General features: G+C 33.7%; 1 protein-coding gene across 1 annotated transcript; it reads left to right on the forward strand.

Moving 5' to 3' along the window:
- The first annotated feature begins 2,570 nt into the window (after positions 1–2,570).
- Positions 2,571–24,119, forward strand: LOC119070813 (zinc finger protein Elbow). The gene is made up of 2 exons (XM_037175293.1): positions 2,571–3,278; positions 22,500–24,119. Exons 1-2 carry the CDS (start codon positions 3,219–3,221, stop codon positions 23,814–23,816), a joined length of 1,377 nt encoding a protein of 458 aa, XP_037031188.1. The 5' UTR covers positions 2,571–3,218; the 3' UTR covers positions 23,817–24,119.
- The last annotated feature ends 2,465 nt before the right edge of the window (positions 24,120–26,584 follow it).

A 26,584-nucleotide genomic window follows, 5' to 3' on the forward strand; every position in this document is an offset into this window, starting at 1 on the left:
GAAAAAAAACTAACCGGCGAAAATTTAATTACACTTCAGATGGAAATTTATGTGGCTCATATGCTCCGAGTAATTAATTGTAAAAAGTTGTCAAGATTGATGATACCCGAAGGTGCTCTAAATTTGTTTTATTAAGAGTAACGACTTATACCGCTTGTACCTTTGTGTGAAGTTTTGTTAATTTATTAAAAAACGGAATCCCATTTTCGGTTCGAATTGCCTGTAGAGGATACACATACATCTGCAAGAAATGGATGTTGTATGGCTATATTTAATAGAATACACACCGTAAGTGCGCCTCAGAAATTGCATTTTCAGTAGGTGGCAGGGCCTATAATGTATAAATGTAATTCCCTAAAATTCTTAAAATAATTTCTTAAAATTCTGAATTTACATTTTAAGGCCAGTTCATACTCGTATACATTTTTGCGATATATGCGACCATGAACTGGCCTTAAGGAATATCTAGGAATTCTTTAAAATTTTTATTGAATTTTTAAGAATTAAATTCCTGGGATGAATAAATGAACCGAAAAATTAACAATCATAAAATTTTAGTGACTTATTATTGGGCAAAACCAAGGTAGATATATAGTGGGGAGGTAATGTCATATACGATCGAATCAGATATGCGATTAGATCTCATTAACTCGGGTCACAGTCAACCATTTTAAAAGAAGGTGCCGTTGACATCAAACTACTCCCCCAACTTATCTACCAACTTATCAAGACATTCTTTAAAATAACTTTGCCTAGTGTTGAAATATCGCTACTTCGTCGCTCATTTCCAGCCCACTATAAACAAAACGTCGTTCCTAACTCATGTTAAGACGCTTTTTTAGCGAACTCGATTCCAGCACTCGCCTCCGGATCTTGCTGGAAACTTCTCGTTCGCTAAAAATGCCTCTTAGCATGCGTTAGGAAAAATACTATTTCTCCATGTCGTAATGATGAAACATTTTTGGCCAAATGATAAAAATGTAGATCTGTTAAATGTCGGTTTAAAGAATGTTCTGGCCAAAACGAGTCACAATTTTTTGACGCTTCCTTATGTAAATTTCGTGAATGGCGGTGATTCAATGCTGCGTAAGTTACACCTTCTTTCCATTTTGGAATCTAACTGTTCTTGACACAGCTCACAACAAAAATTTTTAATGAACAGCAAAAGTACCGCAACGATTTAATCTAGTCATTCGTTTGTTTGACAAATCATCGCCTAATGTCTTATGCAAAATCTTTGATTACATTTGTTTTTGCAAACATTTGACTATTTATATGGAACTCAACAAAGCTCATTCTTCATTTTTATCGATAACAGATGACTGGCCGTTCAGAGATATACATTTCTTATACAGCTTTCGATGAAGACATAGTTGTAGAGTAGGATAATATTACAGGCAATTTGGAAGTGGAATCCTTAGAAATCAAAGAAAATCCTCAAGAGTTAAAAGAGGAAATCCTTAGAAATTCTGAAGACTTCAAGACTCTCGAATCCTTAAAAGTCCAAGAAAAACCTCAAGACTTGAAGAGAAAATTCTAAGAAATCAAAGAAAATCAAGATGAAATCCCGGAGACCGTAAGACATCCGAGGAATCCTAAAGACTTAAAGAGGAAAGCTTTAGATATATAAGAAAAGTCTCAAGACTGAAAGACGAAATTCTTTGAAATCCAAGATAATCTCCAAAACTTCAAGGGGAAATCTTCAAAAATCCAAGAAAATCTTCAAGACTTATAGATAAAATCCTTAAAAATCCTCAAGACTGCGAGAGGAAATCCTTAGATATCAAAAAGAATCATCAAGACTTAAAGACGTAATCGTACGAAATCAAAGAAAATCCTCCAGACTTAAGGTGGAAATCCTAGAAAATCATCTAAAAACCATAGACAATTTTCAGAGGATTTTATTTTTGAAAATCCTTTGTTAACGAAATATCCTTCATGACAGAATTGCTTGTACGAAGCACAAGGTGCTTTGGCTTTTAGCGTACCAGCTCTCATAAAATCTTTGGTAGATTAACTCATGTCATAAAAATTTATAATTTACGTTTTTACGTACGTCTACAATAATTAGGTCTTGTGCTAGAAATTAAATTGAAAGCTTAATGAAAATGTAAATTACACCAGCTGAATAGGGTGCAATAGCCAACAGCATTTAAAGAACCATGGTGTACATGTAAATATCCTCCATAATTTATTTAACTCTATTGCATGGTTACACTGTCTAATTATCCTCTTTAATGCCCACAAAGAACTACCATCTTACACTAGTTTTTTTTCTTCTCGAGTTAAGTTGCTCAACAACAGTGCGGAACAAAATGATATAACACAAAGATGGTCATGCTACGTCACTTTCAACATGCCGAAGCGCATGCCTTGGTTCGCTCCACTTGGTGAGAGAATTTCGAGACTAAGCGATAGCAGAAAAATATACTGAGAAATAACAAAACATGAAAACTCTTTGGGTATCTCAGCTCCTATATGCACACACACAAACCGTCCGTCGTCATAATATACGATGTGTTCTCGAACTTGATATGCCTTTGGTTTTTCTTTTTCGAACCGAAAAAAAAAACAGAAATCGTCGGGTTGATTCGTATATTGCTTTGCACAATGGTTTTAGTTTCTGCCAGTTATTTGTGATGAACGGATGTCCGTTATAGTCGAACATTTATCAAAATCTAACTTTAAATGGTGATTTATTGTTTATGCTGGAAGTAAATAAAGAACATACGGTGTGTTACGGATGTGCAGAATCGATTATATGTCAAAAGGATAAAAGAAATGGATAATTTTCGTGTTAGCTGGTGTTTGTAATAAAAAAAAAAATTATTTCAAATAAAACGATTTCAACCTCGGGGAAATTTAAAAAAAAAACGGTTGTGTGTTCAATCAGTCTCGAACGTTATATTGATACCGTGGAACGGAGGATAAATATTCATACTTTGAGTCGAGTGAAACGTTACGAGAATTTTTCAAAAAAAAAATAATTTTAAATTAATTTGTGAATCACCTTAACATGTGGATTACCGAAGGTGTTTCTAGTGTGCTTCTAATTGATTCGCTGTGAATGTTGAAATATAATGTAAATCAATATAACGAAATTCAAATTTTATCATTGGAAAAAATAAAACGTCACCCGAAGTGGTCTCCATAAAGTGGTTAAAATTATTACACATTTGCATTTGGATATTGCGCAAAGTTTTTCGATCAAAACGAAAATGTTAACGTCAAGCAATCAGTATATCAGACCGGATTATTTAGCACCAATGCCGAATGCAGTAAGTTTATATATTCAATTCATTTCTCAGTTGTTTAATTTTACAATTTTTTTATCGATATAAATTGCACATTTTGATGACTTTGTTAAAAAATTTTGTCTTTTCATTTTCGATGTCGAATCACTTTTATTTAAAAAAAAAAGATTATTTAATAAGCTGTCACTTTACGCTCTGCTACTGTAGTACCCGTTTTAATTGTGAGACCATTTAGCTTAACAGCCAAGAGCCAATAAAATGTCTGCGGTTAATTATCGCAATTTCATCATGTTGAATGTAATTGAAACGTTAAACAACTTTTCGCCGACGGAACTTTATCGTTTTAAGCTTAATGGAAGTGTTAAGTCTCGTCTTGGATATAATTCGAATCGATTAACGGCTACAATGAACCCCGAAGTGGTAGAGATGGTAGAGGAATCAGTTAAAATTGAAGTGAATTTTGTTTCAGTCAATTTACTTTCCTTCAGGAGAAAGTCTTTCAGTTTATTGACTTTTTCGTTTCAAAATGCCTAACTACAAAAACGGATCGCCGGTGTTTTCAGATACTTGTGTCGAAATGATCGCCACTTGAAATGTACGACATTATACGTCATGACATGCGCACAAACGAATGAACTGTCTATGCTCTAACCCCCAGAAAATTAAACTCAATTCAATGTGAATCAAAATTGATCTTCCAAGCTAGTCGTCGCTTTGTTGTTATTGTGTAATAACTATGTAACCAGTTCAGCACAGTGATGAGTTATTGGCAGTGCCTCAACTCAATACGTGCAAATGATTTACAAGAACAGCTTGAAGTCATCACAAACTGCATGAAGTTTGGTGAACTTAAACGTAACACCTGCTGCCGCTGTGTTTAAAATTTGATTTGAGTTTATGCAACGGTGGTACAGAACCTTTTCGAAACGGTTGAATCTGTTACGTCGAATCGCTAAGAGGTCGATGTAAAATCTTTTACTTAATTTGTTTTAACATTTATTTTGCCATATAGAGCCATATATTGATAACAGATGAAAAGTTTGATTTTGATAATACAATATAAAAATAGCAGTAATACACATCAGAAAATCTCTGTCTAAAACCATTTACTTATTCAAATTAATCCCCAGCAACACTCTGCTGCTCTCATGAATTATTTACATTTGCGATTAAACTTTTCGAAAGATTTAACATTCGAAAATTGTTAGGGAATATGCTGACAGTCAAACATTGAATATGTTCTGTTTCAGCAAAGTGATTTCGTTGGTGCATTCGAGGGCGTACAAAGAGCTTTGCAAATTTATTCAAACAAAAAATAATTTTCTGTGTCGGGAATTTGAATTTGAAAAAATCCATTACGAATATGACTCGGTCTAGGGAACGTAAGGGGAAGGGGAAGCAATTCACGAGTTCTGTTCGTATATGACTACATCATTTTTTGAAGATGATATTAGGTAGGGCATACGAAAAGTTAAATGCAGAATCGGAACATGTCACGATAGCGAATTATAAAATAAATGAAATAGGTTGACGATATTAATAGAGAGATAGATCTATGATACTTTGGAACAAAACATAGAGCTAAATAAATGATATTTTATTTTTCTTATAATTCGCTAATGTGAGACATGTGCCCTTTCTTAATTATTCATTTTCACGCAATTTTCACGGAACTATCAGGGTGTATGGTCAAGTGGACTTTAATTCCGAAATCTGTCCACCAGGATCCTTTTACAACATGCGCCAGCAAAAATCAGGCAGCCTTCAGTTAAGCATGAAATATTGAAAGTATTTTTCTTTATTTTTCTTTGTTGTGTTCCAGGCGCTCCTCTAATTCCATTTCGGTTTATACGACTACGTAATAATTTCTTTTTATGTTTCATTGTTGAACGTATACGTAGTGTAACAAAAGTGGCGCCATAAATATTGTTTGCGAAATAAAACTGAATTTTATGAATTGTTCCATTCTTCCTATAATAAAAAAAACGCCGCCCGCTGTTAAACCATACCATAGTTAAGACCTACATTATACTCTCGTAACATAAACATATTATAATTAATATGTTTGCTTATCATTTGTATTTATACTATCACTGCATTAAATTTATGATCATCGCGTAATAAAACCGTGGTGCCGTTGCTATATTAACTGTGAAATAACACGATATATATAAAATATTCGAAAGAAAATAATTATATGGAAACATTACACCCAGAATAGCTGAAAGGAATATATAACATTTTGTGCAAACAGACACTAAAACGAAAAAATTACCAACAAATTCGTTCAGCGTAATCGCCAGTAAAATAATTGTTGTCGAAGATATATATTAAAAAGCGCTACACTGAGTTCGGTAAAAGTTCTCCATATATATGATACGGTCAATAAAGGAATTAATATCTTTTGCTTAATTATGAAACCAATAAAAGTGTACATTTACAACACGTCATATAGATTTAGTTAATTTATATTTCGTTCTGCTTTGGTTGATTAACAACAGAAAAAACCAACAATGAAACAATGCAATTTAGTAAAACAAAAAAAATTAATCTGCAGTATGATTCGTATCGCATTTAGACACAGATCCTGCCTGCATTTCAGTCCCTCATTAGACCCCAAAGATTTTGGAACTTGTGCCACATTGTTACACTACCTAATACGCAAGATTTTTCAGCTGTCTTTTGAGATGCTTGTAACACTAGTAACACTAAATGAAGAATTAAATTTGAAAGGTTCATCATGCCTGACAAATCAACTTTCAGCTCAATGCCGGACTTGTCATACTAGAAAATCGGGCGATTCCCTAAGCGTCCTTTCGGTTTTTTTTATAAAAATTTTCCTTTTTTGGGCTTTTTACAAATGAATTGCAAAGGCTTTTTCGAGCCAGTCCGGCAAAGGCAAAGGTTTTATTAACTGTCATTGAGCCCTTCATTTTACATGGAACGTCCGTAACGCAGTGCCATTATACCAACATAACAACCGGAATTTGTATGAGAATTTTGGACTACAGCCGAGATTACGGCATTGCGGAGATTCCAGTTTTTCCTCAATTTTCCAGAATTTTCTAGAATTTTTCAAAATTTTTCAAAAATATTTTTTGTGAAAATGTTGGTAAATCTAGGAAAATGTGGAAAAATTAACGAAAAACTAGGAAAGTGAGGGAAAATCCAAGAAGTGAAGCCGCATAACATTCAAGCAATGAATTATAGGCCCATTGTCAAATCGACAACTTCTGCATTATTTACTTCAGATTGCTGTGTATCTTTTGTTATACTGTTAAACTTGACAGCAGAACAAAAGAAAAAATTGTAGGTAGAGTGAGGTGGTAGCCTTTTCCGATAGGCGATTTAGAGAAACAGCTGTTTGTATAATGAATTACACAATAGTGTCAAGCTATTGAAGTTGTAATTTTTCGATGTTGCTGCATCCAGTATATTTAAGCTGACTGGACTTACTAAACCTTTCCGTCAAAACCCAAAGGCCGGTGCAAACATTTTGTCTCATCAGAGACTGATATGAATGCTATGGGCTCCCGGCCTATACATCTATATAATGTAACGTACATGTAGACGTCGAGGTATTAACATTACAACTCAATTATTAAATAAATAAATAAAAAAGCACAAATTAACTTTTCCTCTACGGTGCTGTACGGTGTGCAATCAATTATAAAATATTATCACAATAATAAAATGTAAAATGAAATTAACGAGTAATGAAAAGGTTGGCAAAATAAAATTTAAAATGAAAAAATAAAAATTATCGAATGTTAACACGGCGGTGTATAAATTGACATTTTATTACGCTACAATGTAAATGTTTGTCATAATAAAATGCATAAATTCGTAAAGGCAATTGGCAATTTTAATTTCCGAACTGGGGTATTATTGATATGCATAAAATTAATATTTTGTTTTTTCCGCTGGTGGCACATTATATACATACATGTACCGTACAAATCGTGTGGTGTGTAAATTATTAAACAGAGCTATTCATTATAAACGACAGTCTGAAGTGAAAGTTGGCCTTCACATGCGCTGTTTTTTTACAATATACAGGTAGTCGTGACACACAACCACAGTATAATGTTGTGATCCTTTTTTTAAAGAATCTTGAAGGCTATAATTGTACGATCACCAGTTTGATTTTTGTTCGGAATTCATTGATGCTACAGCTGTAGTAATTCTTTTGTTTACTTTGAGAACGGTGAGTCATGCCATGCATATTCTGTAGCATTACAGATTAATTTTGACTGTATATGGACAGTAAGCTGAGCCTATCTTGCGAAATCGGTTTCTGAAACGTTTCCCAAAATCTCTTCGAATTGTTAAAAAAAACTTCTGAAATTTCTCCAAGATTTCTCAAAAATAGTCCCTGCATGAAAGTGTAATAACAATCCATTCTAGTTCATTATGAGTATATGGAAAACAGTAACAATTGAAAATTATTTCAAAGCAGACAGTTTATTCTCTAAGTTAGTCAGTTTTGGGACGCTTTGTTCTTGCAATTTATTTTACTCCTACGGACATTTCCCAGTAAAACACTTACGGTGATCTGTGCCCTCTTTTAGAATACAGGTCTTTTCTTGTTGATCCCCTCATTCAATATGAACCCACTTCGTGAAAGCATAGGACCAGTATAGTACATACTTTGCTACCAGTTCGTCTTGTTTAAGTAATAGATGTATGATTGATACTTGCATCAATATCATGCTCTCTTTGTAACAAATGCAGGCTCTGGATACTTATTTCGTGACGAGATGCCAATGTGCGAAGGGTATATCATCACAAAAAGATATCTTAAATCAAAACATTTTTGTCAATCAATAAGATTGTCAAGTAATCAATGAAAATGGTAATCAACCACCCGAAGTTTTTCGTCATACAGTGTCCGTTCTAAATTTGGCTTAAACTAATTTTTTTCAAAAACGACAAACCTATCTATCGTCATCGTCAGTCAACGGTTAGACTTGTTACTTCGTGTAATTAAAGTTTAAAATCTATTACTTCATTGGTTTTAACATTTGCTATAAAAAAGAGTATTAACCAGACATAATCGCTTATTTTCTCATCAATATCGATAACAGATGAATGTTCCTCAAAGGTTACAAAAACTACATAAGCTAAAATTGCTGACATATCGATCTATCAACTATAAATCCATCCAGTGACCATCAATGCAAATGTCCAACGGATCCAATTACAAAAACTTACGCAAGGCTGAACGTGTTTCGGTAACTGACTAACGGATTAAATGATTTTACATTTTATCCACGTCAAATATCATTTCCCGTTCACTAAATATATAAATTGTCGCTTCATCTTATTAGCGTTCCGAAACGTTCATTTTTAATTGCTGGTTGTGTGTACATTTATAATACACGTCCACAATGCCTCATTTAACAATTTATTACTTTAACATATTTCCATGACAGAACACTTACACGTTTCCCATTAATAATGCCATTTGAAACGATTAATTCAAATTATTTTTCAATTTTACAATAGTCATTGGTCATATCATCACCACTAATTTATCTCTGAATGTAATCGAATAAATCTTTCGTTTTCATCTCTATGAGGAAAACGAACGAAAGAAAAAAAATTAAAATCAAAAAGACAACCACAACAACAGGCAATTTAGCGGCTATATAAGTATATAATGGCATATACACACCAAACCGTACCGACTTAATTAATAACGATAAATTATCGCATTTATATGAAAATTTATTAATCAAAAGTTGATAGTTTACCATGTTATAACTTTTGTTTTTATTTTATCGCATATTATACATCGTGCTGGTTCAGCTTCTTCATATAACACAGAAATTATCAAGTGTTTTGTTGTTATATACGGCTTTTGTTTTTTTTTGTTTTAGCTCACAGCACACACAAAACCGATGACTGAATTTTTTTTTTCTTTCTGTGTTGTGTTGTTTTCTCGTCTCTCGCATTATTTTATTTCTCTTTTGTATTTTATTTCAAATTTAATGTAAAAATTTCGTGACTAATTTTTCGTTTATCTTAATTTATTCGAAAGATTTCAATAAAATCTATTATATATTACATTTCTACCGTTGAAAACGCCACATTAATGGCTATTATCAATAAATTATGGCCATATATATTATTTAAATACGAAGTTTTATTACTAAATGCAAACATATTTCAGGAATAACTCGTTTTCAACTCTGTTTTTTACTCGTTATTTATGATTGTTGTTATATTGTGTTTTAAATGGGTAGATATGTATATATATATATATTCGCTGGGGTTATACCTTTACAATATAATTTTAATCTAAAATGGAGAGAGAGAGACGCAGGAGGGATATATGATCATAATATATCTAAAAACACAAAAATAAATTGTAAAATAATAATAATAAACGAAATAAACTAAGTGTTACCTAATTTTCCAATAGAGATAACTAACGAGGAAGGTAGAGACAATTTAATTTTATCTGAAAATTTGTAAAACATAAATTCCAAAACGATCAATAAATCACCCGGGGTTTTTAGGTGCTGATTTTTGTATTATAGTGTTTTCTATCAAAAAATAGGGAACTGGTTGTTGCTGTTACTGTTGTATTGTGTTAGCAGTTAGAAATTAACGTTGCGTGAAATTGTAAAATCGAATCATAAAAATAATTTGGTTCCAATGGATTGTTCTGTCTCGTTTAAAATCTAACATTCTTTCATGTTGCGAGACTAATGAGTCAGTGAATTTGACACTGAATCTAAATACAATCAATTCACCAGAGCAGAAACCTCTATGTGAACTAATTTTTCATTTTTGTGTCCTCAATTTATCTGTCGAACAGTAATTGTGGCAACAAGACGAAGGCATGAACTACATCGTAATTAATTGGAAAATTAATGTCAAATAAATCACATAAATCTAGTACTCTGTTTGATAGGTCAACACATTTTCAGTACACAATATTTGTGGGTGGTTTGAAGGAACATCGAATTATATTTGTGGCGAGTCATTCTTTAAATCTATTTTTTACATTGAAGCCATGATGGCTCATTTTTGTGCAAATATACAAAAATGTAGATCATGTTGTCTTCTGAATTTTTTAACATTTGCACAAAAATGAGATTTTATGGCTTCACGGTAAAAATGCGAGTGGGAATATGGAATTTTTGGGACAGGCCAATGGAATTTTTGAAAATTAAATGGAATATTTAGGATTGTTGCGTTGACGAATACTTGGCTCCGCCTTGGACCTTGACTCCGTTTCAATATAATTTCCTAAATTATCACTTCTAAAACCACGGAATTTATGGTATTGATTATTGGAATAAAAATGGTTGGGACAGATGTTTGGCCGCCTAGTAAAATAGCCCTTTAGAAAAGATTTGTTGGGTACAATGTTCCTTGAAATTCTTAAATTTTTGCTAATGGTAGTTATCACCAACCATCAACTGGACGCTTGATACTAGGTACGCAAGAACAAATTCTGCCGCCAATTTGACTTAACTTCTAATTGAGACTAATCTTTCAGCAGTCATTAGAAAATCATCAATCTATTACAAATGTCGAACCGGTAAAATCATAGATAAAATCTAGTACATCCTTTGTTGCAAATTTTACTTTGTAGACGATTCAACATCTAGTACTTCAAAAGTTTTATCACATAACTTACTAAAAGATATCCCTAGTTAGAGCTCATCGCTCATTCTTGACGCGTCGCTGTCGATAACAGATGATTTTCTTTCTAAATGACAACGAAACGTTCCAACAAAAAAGATCTGCATGTTCAGAATAACCGGCCTCAGCCGGTTCACCTGTTTCTCTATAATAACAATAAATTGAGTATTATTGAGGCTTTTATAGTCTTTTTTGTTCTTTTTAAGGTTTTTGAGCTAAATTGGTTACATGGTGATGGAAGGGATGGAATTAAGGAGTCTCAGGGAATTAATTTACCTCAAATAGGCTTTGCTCAGTAGAGACCATCATTATGTTATTGTTCTATTTGTCTTAAGGTGAAGTTCCGCGGGTGTTGATAAGGTCTATTTTCCGTCAAAGTATTGACATGAATTATGCACAATCAAATAAGATTAAAATTCCTAACATTAAAATGCGAACCGCGAGGACATCAGTCACCTCACCGAAATAGTTCAGTTATTTTTTTTTCTAATAATTTCCACGTAAAACTTTGTCGACTGTGAGCAATTAGAGGATTTCATTCGAAGATAAGATACGAAATGATCTCATATCGAACTTTCCCAACGCACAAACATTGTTGATAACATCAAGACGATTCCGGTTTTGACAACAAAATTCCAGCTAAAAAACCATATTGATGCATTGAACGCAAACGTACTATTTGCGTTGATTATATCCAAATGATTTATCACAATAAACTAGAGTAATTTGAAGTGTTGGTAGCCTTTGAGTTCGATTCCACGAACATGAGCAATGATGTGCAATTCTACAAAATTGAATTACCACACAATATCTTTAATCAATCAATCCTATCAATATTGTTTGCGCACATTATTAAAGATTACTCGTCGGCACACAAATTAAAGTCGATTTTATATCCACAAATCCACTCCCATTAATGTGTATGAATAAACCTCTGTGTGATACAAAAAAAAACCAACCAACCAACCCACACACCGCTATCAAACTATTGATTATTTTGAGATAATTACTCATATATTTCGTTAAACAAAATTAATTTTCTGAATGCTCTCCGATACATGAATTTATATATCCGAAAAAAATACACGAACGCAAACTGTCATCAATCATTTCATTTTTTGGTTCAATTTAATAAAATTCTACTAAATTAAATAATAAAATGATAAATGAGTATATGACTGAATGTTTGCGCTGTAAGGCCTTAACAACACACAGAGAGAGAGAGAGAGGAGAAAAAAATTTGTAAATGCTTTTTTGATTAATTAATTTGTTGGTGAAGTCTAATTTTTATTTGTCAATCAAAAAAATATGCTCGGATCGCCTTGGGGGACATATTGTGTTGTTTACGAACTCAACACATGGGATGCGGTATATGTACAGACGTTTGTTGTACAACAATGGAAATGAACATTTCCACCCGGTAGCTGACAAGATCTTGTACACAGATATCTACAAAACTGTTTTTCGTTGTATTTCCAGTTTATTTAATTATTTTTACGAGTTTTTCTCTCTTCTCCTTCTTCTTTTTCTGTTTTTTTTGTTTTTTCATATCATCCAACAAATTCATAACCGACTTTTTATTATGCGGTTTGACGGGTGAATGGTCAAAATTTACATACCCGAAAGAAAAGTCTCCGATTTTCCACATTTTCCGTCAAAAAGAAAATTTATATTTTAAATGAAAAATTAACGAAACATCAAAAGCGACATCATGGTTTTGCTTTCAAGAAAAACCACAAGCTCGTAATTAATGTCAGTTGGAAAAGTCGACAATATAAATTAGGTGCCATATGACATGAACACATAGTGTTGTAAATATATTAAAAATTCACTCGGTAAACACGTTCTTAATGACTCTCTGAATTGATTGAAAAACGTTGCTTGCGGCTGTTTTAACGATTATAATGCACAACTATTATTATTAAGAGAAACGAAATTATATTTTAGAGCTGCTGACTGCTGAGTTTTAAAAGGTGATACGTCCGATTCCCGTCATTCATTGGAACAATTAAAATTCCATTAAGTTTTGTATTTTGTTTTCGTTCGGACAGATTGAATAATAACAATTCTGGACGGGCTTAACTTAGCACGTAAAGTGTAATCATGAATGTCTGCTGGAATTTAATTTTTCCCGATTAAAATGTGCGTGCCGTTAATTCGCGTCTGAATATTATTAGCTTGAGATCGTCTTTCCGTGTGAATTTATTTTGCTATTTAGTAAAAAAAGCATTCCATTAGTTCGTTTAATCATAAACTGTAATTATATCAGCAAATGTTTGTCCAGCTTTTTTCCGCCAAAAGCTGTTAATTTTCTCGCTAAATCCATTAACACGTCTGGTCAAGAAAACAATGACCGTGATCCTAATTTTACAAAATGAAGAAACAACACATTCTTAGTGGGTGCTGAATGGTTTTAAGTGCAATTACATTCCTTTTCCAGCGCTGTGTCATACGAAAGAAAAAAACGAATTTTATCATAATTTGAGCTACGCTGGTTTTATCTTACTTACTTGCTATGATGGAAATCTAATAAATCCATTGTGGTTCTTTTAATCAACACTATTATCTATTATGGTACGATCAGCACATTTACTATTGATAGCTCTCTCAGCTCAGATGGCATTTCGTTAACTTTTCATAAATTAGAAACGTCTCATTAAATCTATTATTTATTTTGACCAAAGTATCGCTAAGTGTTCGCAAGTGCAAAATCTTTTACTTCATTCGTTTTAACATATGTTTTTATATATATGCCCATGTCCATATGAAGTGAAGTCATTGATTGTTATTCATGTCGTTGATGTCAATAACAGATGATAATCTATTCCCGCCGAGTAGGACGTGATGATGGTCTATCGATTCTGTCATACAGCTCTTTAACGAGTCAGTTCAGTTTAGATCACCGATTCAGCGCGTCACGTCCGAACCACAACCTAAAAACTTCTCTAGTTCCTTTACAGTATTCTTTCCATACGATTTGTGAATGGGACAATTAGCACCTGGCTATACTATTGACAACTGTTGATACAAGCTCACTTTCAGGCAATGAAATTTATCGGTTGGGAAATCTATGTCCCTTCCTAACCTTCAGATATAATAGTCAGATCACCAACCGTTTTCAATCATTATTTTTCGTACAAAATGGGCATTTCGTATTTACGAAGTATGACATTTGTGGGATGAAAAACGTAATACCCATTTGCGTACGTCATTCAAAACTGTCTGACATTTTTACGCTGTCGAAGACATTTTTTTCATTTTTTTTATTATTTAATGATCTTTTGCTCTCTACAATTATTGTCTTAGTGTAAAACTGACTTGAACAAAAGGAAGGAGCTGTCTAGTACAAAAAACTTGGAGTACGAATTAGTTTGAAATATTTTATTGGATCAGATTAGAATAAGCGGATTAGATGCCAACTCAATCCACAATAATAAAATTTAAAAACAATTTTTATTGTCCCAAATATACTCCATTCTACATCAGCCAGGACGCATACAGTGTCAATAAAAACCGAAACCCATATCAGCTAAAATAACCCACCAGCAAAGAAGCGCTCACATATTCAAATATAACACATTTTTAATACGTTTTTTAAATGTTCCATAAATTATTTAAAAGACCATGAAATTATGTTATGTAAATATTCCTTCTCCGGCTATAATAGCGAGCGTGCAATGCACATACACACACCAGTACCAGCACCATTTTTACCCCCATAATGCAAATTATTTTCAATTTTAAAAGATTTTCTCATTTAAATTCATAACAAGCACATTACCAGCCGCCATTATTTTTATTTGAATGGAATGAGTGCGAGAAATGGAGTAAAAAAAAAGATAGTCGTGGAGCATTCATATAATGTAATATAAACAGACGAAGGTGAGAGAGGCAGACGCGATAATATTTCCCTGTTTCTATATTATATTCCATGTTGGGGCGCGTTTTATAAAATATTCAAAACGCGCCAGCGACTTAAATAAATAAGTACTTTTAGCACCTTCTTTCGTTGCCAGCCAGACAAATATTTAAAATTTGGCCCGGCTATCATCTGTGTTATTCCGTGTGCCTTTTTATTCCGACAGTAATCCTTTGAAATTAGTTCCTTTCTGTCGCCGAAAATGAACTTAATTGATAAACTCTCTTCCTTGCGAATGAAAAATGAAACACTTAACCGTTGTACTTCTCGTTGACTCTGTGCATATTAAAATTAAAAATTATTTTTTTCTTCTCGGTTTCTGAATGTCTCGACTTGTGTGCCTGTCGTCATTTTTATGTGTATTATATCCACAAACGCGGTTTGTGGTTCAGACACGATGATAGAATACAAAATGGTATATGGAGTGTATATAAGTGCGCGGCGCTTTTTCCAAATTCTTTTTTATCTTTATGCTTCTTTCGTACAAGTTAAACAAAAACCTCACCTAAATAAATTGTCTCTCAAATAAAAATGGTATCACAGGAAGCGCGGTACGTTAAAATAAATGTCAATTTTGGTGGAACAAAATCCGAAAAGAACACACATTACTGCGAGTGTCGGTCGGTAGATTTTAACATGTTAAAGGGGGCGATTTAAGTTCTGAAAATATATTGTGGTTTCTGCCTTTGGATATATTTTGGCGGAAAATGAATGACGGAGATTTGAATTATATTTTTAAACATTATTACGTCTGAATTGTACAGTTCCACTCGGTTGTAACACACACAAAAAAAAACTAAATTGCAACGTTACAGTTTTAAAGGAACCGCCACATTACCTTTCTGTAATGGAACGAAACCGAAAAGGGTACGATATTCTGCTGATGTGTATACTATACACGTATAATATACCGCCCGCATCGTTCGCCTTTGAGGTTTCTGATGATAAACCGTTACTGTAGGATAGACACGTATACTATCAATTTCCATGTCTAGAGTGGATCCAGTGTAGCATAAACTGCTAAATGAAATAAGGAAAGTTGTTGCGGTAGTTTTAAATGTATTACGGTAACGAGATTATGGTTGTGCATTCCATTTGTTTGATTGTTTTCACTCTGTGCTGTGGGTATCACCTTCAACCCAATCTCGCAAATCTAGTCCATTGATTTGTTAATCGGTGAGTTTCGAATTGAGGTAAAAACCAGAAGAATTGAGACTCTCGATTAGTGAAAGACATGGTAGTAATCTAATAAGGGCTCACCTCGTTAGCCCAAAGAAACTTACCAGTCTGGGAACAAGTGCCCATGAAAGTTTTAGTTCAAAGTCACTCACATAACAAGTATAAAAAATCAATTCAACTAATAGTATGGAAGTAGTAGATGCGGGCGGATCGAGCCAAATTGTTATTAACTACCTGACTACTAGAATAATTTAGGGCAATTACTGCTAAAGGCAATGTACTCTTTTCTTAAGTTGATTGAAAAGATTTCACTACCAAACTGAAACACTTCGAGTGATGGAAAATCTACAAAAACCTGCCATTACGATTCGATTAGCATACTGACATAATCTCATTATCTGTCGTCGTTTAAATGGATGAGCTACCAGTTTCTTATGTGCAAAGGTGAACCCTCCATTTTTAGAGCAAAATATACAAACTTCGCAGTAGCATATGGACGTGTAGTTCCATAGCACTGTTTCTAGAATTAACATAGCAAATATTTGGAGGCTGCTGTAATCAAATTGGGCTCTTCATTTCTTTCGTTGAGACAAGAGTCATGTTTTCTTGGTATGAGTTAGAAAACACAACACGCACGTAATTGTACACACATAGAAGTATCAAAATTAGCCTTAATTTTGACTTCTAAAATACGAGTGTTCATGCTTGGGACAGTGTTATGGTAGCACTCATTTACTTAGCTTTAAGATACACCTAAATAAATAATGGACTGTCGACGGAAATTTAATGTTTTCGGATTTTCCAGTTCTATAAGTTCTACGAAATTTAGGAGGAATGGGATTAGGCAGTAAAGTAGTGCAAAATTCCTAGTTTGTCATATTTAGTTACGAGTTGTGAGCCATATAATTTTCTCACAGGGCCTAGCGACTTTTTTTTGTTCAACAAAGAATTCAATTCATTTCGTATTCATAAATAATTTATTTTTTTCTACTGCACCCTCCAGATTTACTGCAGAGTTATTAATAACAAAAAAAAATGATTCGCCAATAATGAATTCATCGATCGCATAGATAAATTAAACAAAAAGGCAGAGAAGCAATTATGGACGGGCCATAAACAACAACAACAACAAATAAATTCCAAAATTTTTCGAATATTTTTGTCTTTTAATTTTTAATCAAAAATGCAAAATTGATATAACAACTAAAATGCAAATAAAATATAAAATATAAAAAGGTCAATAAAGCACATAATTAACGGAGAGAAGGAAAGCAACCAACAAAAAAAAATTCAATAAAAAAGTCAATATTTCTTCATAGCAATAAAAACCCATCAAATTTTCTCAATATAAGCACATTGCCAATATAATAATCAAAAAAAAATCTCAATGGTTATGACCAACGTTATGGCAATTAACATCACATAATTAAATTTGATAATAGCATCTCTATATGCGCATATTATAATATGGAGGATAAATTCTTATGGATATTAATATATACGAATGTGAGATTTTAAAATGATTTTTTTTTGTTGTGTTTTGTGAAAAGAGGAAGAAGGCATATATTCCGAACATAAATTACATCGCGAGATTTATTTATGGTAATGTTTGTGTGGGTATTCACAACTATATTTATTTGCCATAAAATAATAAAATATTTGACTGCTTTGACAGTTAATGGTCGGGAACGGTTATAATTCGAAAGTTGTTATGGCACTTAACAAAAATATGACATCTCTCACATGCAAGACGACGACGAAGAAGAAGTTTTTTTTTTATTCTTCTTTTATTTCTCTTTTAATTTTATTTTTATGTCTTAAAGATTGAGATAAACACCGCCATCATCATTGGCTCGAAGAAAGAAATCTTAATTAATTCTTTTCACAATGTTGTTGAACTTATTGCTGAGTAGATTTTTTATTGATTGCTGTTGTGTGCCTATTTGTATTTGCATTTAAAGTTCGTAAATTTTGTTGTGTTAGAATTGTCTGCTTTCTCAGAGTTACATGCTGTGAGATTTGCTTAATTTGAATTTCATGAACTGAATGCAATGCTATTTGATTTGTGTACCATAGATTAAAGAAAGTTCCGGTATTTGAAAGTACTTCTTAAATGACCTTCAACTCTTTTTCTCGAAGTTTCACGATTTAATCGTGAAATCTATTACTACATTTGTTTAAAGTACAAACTAATTTTGACATTAAATCTATTACTTCGTTTGTTTTGATATTCATTCTGATATGCAATAGAAAGTTTCAGAAGCTAACTTTAAAGTCGCTTTCGGTCGCAGATGATGCCCTTCTCTCAATTTCTCTCTTATTCTCTTTCAAACTCATCTACCTTCCCGCATAATTCAATTAGTTATCAGCTTAACGCGTATAATTCACCTATCCATCCCACACTGCCTACTGGGAGATCATGATATCTCAAAGGTGAAACCACGAAATCAGTAATTCGCCGTCCCATTTTCGACGTGGTTTCAACTTTGATAGAAATAGACAATTGCGGTTCGGCGAAATTGCTCTTGTTGAAATGTGAGCCAATTTTAGGAAAAACTTTTTCTCATTTTTTGACAATTTTACCTGAATTTTCCCGTTTTCCTCAAAAAATTTTCTTATTTTCAAGAAAAATATTTTTGGGAAGATATGCGACTATGACATTAGTAGTGTCAGATGTAAGTTTCCAATTCTATGCTGTAGCAGTCAATTTCATTATTCTGCACTCGGGTTTATTAAAGTACTACCCTCGTATACGCGTTAACTTATATCCAAACATTTTTCATGTGCTGCCATTTACCTTCCCATCGGCACAGAGCGCATATTTATTTAACCTCATCAAATGATTTTACTTCTGATAGGCATGACAGCGACACTACTACCAATTTTCGACAGCTCAGACATCTTAATTTATTACACATGTATAATAAACGACTGTGCTTAACCTCCTACATTTCCCAACCAACTACTTACATACATGCACACACACAAAACTCACCGAACGAAACCCCTCAAAAATATATGTAAAAAAAGATTTTCTCCATCTTCGATTTCCTTATCGCAAACCCAATTTTCATCAAAATCATTGACAGACTAAAAATCCTTAAATCAATCCTCAATTCAATTCGTTTATCATTTACTTCAGAGCTAAGTCAATCTGTCACACCAATGTTCCTCCGGTTCACATCCCATTCAACTATATCGTACAACACACACAGACAGAGAAAGCACACTGCACATATTATAGCATACAGAGCTAGCAGCAGCAGCCTCTCAATCCACCATATAATATAATAAATTTTTTTGTGAAAAATAAATGAAGCCATGAGAAATAAATCGTTCGTTTTATTATAATGTACATCTTACACAACGTATTCCGCATACATATCGTACGTATTTTATTTTTGATGGCTGGTTAATCCATTTTTACGATGTCGCCCGTCAGTTTGTTATATGGAAAATTGGCAGTAATTCAGCAAAATATGTAAGAATTATTAGAGAAAATGTATCATGTTGTTCGGTTCATTTTCTATAGAAAATGCTAGTGTTGTATACGCATATCAACCACACACTCAATGTAAGTCGGTTGACATCTATAATGCCATTCGGTTTAGACTTTGGATTAGTTGTAATGTAAAATACACTTCATCATTTTCCTTATGATAATGTGGCAAAATAGATAAAGAACGGAATGTTCTCATGCGTCAATTTACAAATTTTTGCTGTGTTGTCGCATTGAAATTGAACCGGAAATATTGGCGTGCATGCGGTTTATTTGGTTGTTGGATCGTTTTGAAGATTATCTCTGGGATATAATGTTTATTTAAAGACATTTTGTGCGGACATTGATCGAGTGTCGTTTCGTATTTGGATAAGAAATTTGTTTTTTTATAAAGATAATTGAAGTGTCTCTAGAGAGGGAAGAATGTATAAATTTTCAAAAGCAATAGAATTGCTTGACTAAGTTATGGATAGTGTGCTGAACAGAAGATAAACATTTTAGCTGGAAAATAAACATTTAAGACGTTTTTAATTTTCAAGGAATAGTACATGAATCAATAAATCTATTACTTCATCTGTGTTTCTTAAAAATAGTCCCTGCTTCGATGCAAATTCTACTACTTCAATTGTTTTATCAAACATTTTGATTATTAAAAGAACGCTTACCTGGTTTATCGCTTATTATTGTCGTCATTATCGATAGCAGATGATTGATTCTGATTAACTGAGTGACAAGTTGTGTCTCTTTTAAGAAGCTTTCAAAACCAACCAACCTATTTGCGATAATTCTTCAGACATTATCATTCAGATTTTCATCTGTGAATACAAAAAATGGTATTGCTGACTTGATTAGGTGGAAGAACTTTTTTGCCATTAAAGAAATTAGGATAGATTCAAGCCTCGGCTCAAAGCTTACAATCAAAGCCAAAGCTTAAGTTAATTTCAGGCCATCCTGTCAGCCGTTTGTAACTTCATTTTAAATTCAGTGAAGAAAGAGATACAGCATCCATGTTTTTGCACAACCAGTAATAGTATATTACTTCCGAGGATCCAAGTTATGTATTTGATAAGTGGGGTGACCCGAAGGGGATGGCTGTATAACCCACTTGTCAAATAACAACTTGGAACCTCGTAAGTACAATGCTTTACGTGATTAGGCAATGTAAATGAAAATGAAACATGCCGTCACACGTAAAAATAATTAAAAATGGACAGAGTGCATCACGACAATCATTTCTAAAAATAATTTCTGACTTCATATCACGCGTTAAACGGATTTACGATTTTCTATTCTATAAAGCGGCTTTTACGAGATCTATTTCCGTCAAGAACTTGACTCATAGATAATGAAATATATCAACCAAATCCGCAATAAAAACAAAATTAAACCAAAGCAATGTAATCACCTAGCCTAATACCTTCAGACCGCAAATCTAAAAAATCTTTTTTGCTGGTAGTGTATCACAAAATCTATTTTAAAAAAAACCTCCCAACCGATGGAATTAAAAAGGGTAATCTCTCCTCTTAAGAAACAATCAAAAATTCATATAAAACTAAAAACAGAAAAACGTTTTTTCGGTGTATACGAGCCTAATCCCTCTGAAAGCGATTAAATTTATGGCAGTGTGTCATTTATCGTGCCGCTGTTCCACACATAACAGCTAAAATTATAACCAAACTAAATCTTCAACCGAAATAATTAACACGTTCGTCTCAACGTAAAATTTTTTGGGTTTTGAAATTTTGAATTTATGTCCCGTAAGGATTTCGAATGTATATATAAGTTGGAAAGTGTGGCTGAGGATGTGGTTGCTATAAAGTTATCTCTCTAGCACTGTATTTATGTAAATGTGTGTTTCTATATCATCACTATAATGTAGTGCTACTTAAAAAGTCAAAATATAAGCTTGTTCTTGTTGTACCGTTCCGTATGTAAATGTGCATCGTATTATTTAGAGTTTCCGTTTCCAGTTTTAATATACAAACACACACAAGATTTTGATATAAAATAAGAGGATTAAACATCGTCATATACATTTTGTGTACCAGGGCCAATTTTTACGATTTTCTTTCAAGAATTTCGATAACTTATGAGAAATTTCAAGAACCAGGAATTTCAAGAATTTGAATTCTTAAAAATTCTTGAAATTAATCTAAAATTTAGAGAATTTTCATTTCGAGATTTTCATAAATTCAAAGTATTTTCACCAAATTCGAGAATTTTCCAGAATTTCGAGCACTTTACCAAATTCAAAAATTTTCAAGAATTTCAAAAATTTTCAAGAGTTTCAAAAATTTCCAGAATTGCAAGAATTTTGAGAGTTTTCTTGAATTTCTAGTGTTCTTAAAAATGTTCCAGAATTCCAAGGACGTCCAGGAATCTCGATAATTTTCAATAAACTCTAAAATTTTCCAGAATTTTCCAAATTTCTACAATGTTCATGAATCAATTTCACGAAAATAGGCCCTGATACTGTGTACATCTATATACATGCATGGCGTTGGTTGGCATGTATTTAACCTTAATACGTTTATTACAACCAAACGTACAACAACCGAAAAGTTGTTTCAAAATAAATTTATGAAATTTATGCGCAGACAAAAGAAATAAAATTCGTTGAATTATTCGCGAAAAGCGTGCTTTCTGAACTTAATGGCAGTAATAATTCAGTAATTTTATACATAAACGAAAGTAATTGTTACAAAAGACGATACCATGCCATGGTATACTTTACCATGGAGAAACGCAGAATATTATGAAGATAAAAAAAAGGAAAAACATGAAGACAATGCACAAATTTTCTGCACATTTTTCATCTCTTTCACTCTCCCTATCACTCTCTGTTCGTCTTCACATTTTTTAAAAATATTATAACTTGAAGCGCACGAGAATATTAAACTTGCATTTGATATAACTCGTCGCTTTCAAGAACGAATTTTTTCTCTTCTGATTTATTACTAATTGAGATTTTCTTATTCTTTGTTTCCAGCTGGATGCCAAGAACAGCCCATTAGCATTATTGGCACAAACATGCAGTGCCATCGGTTCGGATGCACCAAATGCGAAATTAATTTCGAACATGGAAAAAAGCTCAAAGTCCCACAAAACCGACAACCGTGACAAATCGTCGCCGGGCAGCCAGCACTCGTCACTGTCGAACAGCTCTAGTGAAATTCAACAGAAATCTAGCTTCAAACCGTACGAGTCGTCATTTAGAGAACAAAGAACTGTAACGACACCGGAGGATCGTTCAACGTCCGTGCATCGAATAAAAACACCGAAAACATCCAGCACACCTATGCAGTCAACGACAAACGGACGATGTGAATCAAACCAAAGTGCTTCATCGCAACGTGCATCTCCGGCAACGAATTCGCGAAAAACGCCTTCAAATTCAGAACATAATGCTAGTCCACATCGTGCCTCATCGAAAGAATCGTCTAGTATACCAATAAGTATGTCACAAGGCAGTCCATTATATAGTTCATCCAAGTTATCCGATTCGACACGCGAATCGTCCGTCAGCTATCCGAAAACCTCGTCGGCAATTCCAGTAACAAGTTCATCAGCTTTCTTCAGTGGTTACACGTCTCCAGGTCTTCCATATCCAATGGATTTAATGGCGGCTAGTGCTTTAATGTCACCACATCACGCAATGTTCAAAGCAGCATCCATGAATCCATATTTGAATTATGCCCGAATGAAAGTGCCTGGTGCAACGGACTCAATGATGCCTGTCTGTCGAGATCCATACTGTACGGGCTGTGCATTGAGTCCACATATGATGGGCAAATCTCCCGGTACACCGTGCCCAGCCGGTTGTACGCAATGTGACCACAGTAGCGCTTCAAAATCGTATGCATCTCAACTATCAGCCGCACATGGACAAGTAGCTGCTGCGTACGCTCATGCACAACTGGCCGCCCTGGCTGCAGCCTCTCAGTTGCCGTATATATGTAATTGGATTGCCGGCGATGCTGCTTATTGTGGCAAGCGATTCGGTACGTCCGACGAACTGTTGTCCCATTTACGATCGCACACATCATCGATTCCGGAGGCTATGCTAACACAAGCGGCAGCGACTGGCCTACCGCCAAATCATCCACTTTTCCAAAGAAACTATCCCACACCACCGTTAAGTCCAGCAAGATATCAGCCATATCATTTAAGTAAACCGTCCCTGATGCCACCATCATTAGCTCCACCGCCGTCATTAGCTGGATTACCAATGCCACATCCATCGTTAGCGCAATACTTTTCGCCATATTCACTATATGGTCCACGAATTGGCCAATCACATCCTTAGTAGTGTATTTATGACCGAGAAAAAAGAAAGAAAAGAAATTTGAAAAGTCAACCGACCGATTTTCTCGTTTTTTTTTTCTTTTCGATTAAATTTTCTTTTTCTTTTGATTTCATTTCGTTTTTTTATTGTAATTTAATTTTGTTGCTCATGTGCATTTGTATGTTATACAGAGAATGAAAAGACATTTCTTCTACCCGTTTATTTGAAACAAAACAAAAATCTTACACTCAAATTATAACCAGCTCGTGATATGTGTAAATTACAAAATAATTAATATAATAATTTCATCCAATTATGATAAAATGCAATGCGTTTTTCTTTACGTTTTGGTGTTTAAGGTGGAATGGACAATCGAGACGATCATCTTCAGTTCAACAATCCGACTCCGATTTTAAGAATAATTAGTTACCGTAGTACTAAGGTAAGCGACTATATAAGTGATGTAAGTATGCATAGGCTGGCTCATGGCGATTAGATTAATAGTGAGAAACCTTCAACATTATATCTAACACTACACACTACTATCCATATAAGAACAAGAGATTAGATCAAGTTCTTGAAAAAGATCCCTAAAATATCAACGAAAGATGAGCTATAGCTCCAAACAAACTTTCAAATAAGTGAAGTATTTTGTTTCAGCTGTTTTTCAACTGATAAACTCATACAAACAACTGTGCTAATGCTTGTTTATATGGGTAAACAAAGCACACATATGCGCGTGGCAATGGTTGACCAGTTTAAAGACGTAAAATCATATTTGTTTGTATAAGTGGATCAGCTGAAAAACAGCTGAAACAGAATACTTCACTTATTTCAAAGTCGCCGACTGTAGTTCACATTTTCTCTAATATTAGGCTCTGGTTTCAAAGATTCATCCCTGAGGTAAATACTCAAGAAGGATGACAAGTTTTTCCTATCCCTCTGCTTTCACCGCTTCATTTCTCTATAAGTGGAAATTTGAAGAATTTTTTCATGTTTTTTGGGACGTATTCTGGACTTTTACGATAATCGAACATCGTTCTAGGTTCTAGTACGAGATTTTTCGAATCATTAACATGTATGACTGTTCATGATCACTATTCAGCTTCGTTGACATTACTTTCGGATATGGGTATTAGGTTTATTGTGCTCAAGAAACGTGCATACATATTTCGACATATCTACCGACTAACGATCACGAAATTACGTAGACACTGTGGTTCTTTAATATGGGGAAAATTGTGCTTTTCACTTATAATTATCCCATCACTGATTGCAAATTCAAAACATTGCTATCACAGAACAGTTGTTAAACATCCGTTGGGCCTCTGAGTGGGGTGTAAGAGTCCTTTAACGAGTAAAATATAAAATTTTGTTTCCTAATTTCTTTATACGTTTCAAAGTGTTGAAAAGTTCCACAAGAAATATTTAAAAAAAAGTCTTCGCATAGTATGATGCTACAATAACCATAAGACCTAGTCAGATCTGGATCTATTACTTCTCTTGACCAAAGTATTTTCAATTAATTCATTACAAATCTTTTACTTCATTTATTTTAACATAAACATTGCTTGTAATACCACCACCGTTATTCGTTGCTGCCGACAGCTACCGCACTTAAAAAGTTTGCACATTGATTGTGCTAGATCGAGCGAAAAACAGTTTAATGAGAATGAACTCTGCAAATAGATGCAGAGGGTAATCATCATTTCAGCCAGTTTCCTAAACGTCAAAAATCGAATCCTCATTTAGATAAAATTCCGTTCAAATAGAGTGTACGTGAGTCTATCACATAAAAACTTAAGGTACGTCTACCCTCACTCAAACATTTTTTCGGGTCATAGATCCTAATCTTAATCGATCATGGTCTTGACAAATTGAACCTTCATACTCTTTGACTATTCCTTATATTTTAACACGACTAATGAAACCCGAAACTGGTCAACTTGAAAATGTAAAATTCCGAATTAGCTAATATTCGGAGTGAATAATCGACACCATCATCTGACCTTTTCAAACCTTTTTTCACCTTTTGTTTTCTCTTGCCTTTTGATCGCTTGGAGCGAGCTGAGTGCATCGTTGCAATCGATTTGATTTAAAAAGGCAAAAATTATCGGAAATAGCAGTTCGATAAAATGCAATCACCGACCTCAACAACATCCATCTATTACAGGAACGTTTTACTTAAAGAAATTGCCATAAATCAAATTTTAAATTGGTTTTAGTTTTTCATAGACGATTAATTTTGCGCTGTAGTAGTGGTACATGTGTGTCGTCAGTGCCATTTAAAATTGCTTTGGCAATTTAGTGTACATTTTCCTTCCACCAAAACATTTCAATCACTAGCCATTACATTCGATTATCATTATCACCACGATAATGTGAAGTTCTATTTCAACTAGAAATGGCTATGTTCACCACCAAATTATAATAAATTTTTGGACGACTGGAAATCAAAATTTTTGTTGTAGCGCTAACCTAAGACGATTGTGCTAACTTATTTCATAGCGCTAACCAATTTTGAGAAAAGTTTTTTAATCACGTGAAATTTTGAGAAAAGGTCATCAGGCGTACGTACTTTGGGGAAATCTTAAAACTCTTTAAATCCGTACAGCTAGGGTTAGGAGAAAACGATCAGATCTTCTACTTCTCTTGAACTAAATATTTTCAACAGATTTATTACTTCATTTCTTTTAACATAAATTCGGCATTGGCCAGAGGGGAGGCCAGACGTATTTGTGTATATTGTCTTTGCTGTCGACTGCAGATGATATCACCCTTAAAAAGTG

Source organism: Bradysia coprophila, assembly GCF_014529535.1.
Source record: "Bradysia coprophila strain Holo2 chromosome IV unlocalized genomic scaffold, BU_Bcop_v1 contig_106, whole genome shotgun sequence".
NCBI lineage: Eukaryota > Metazoa > Arthropoda > Insecta > Diptera > Sciaridae > Bradysia > Bradysia coprophila.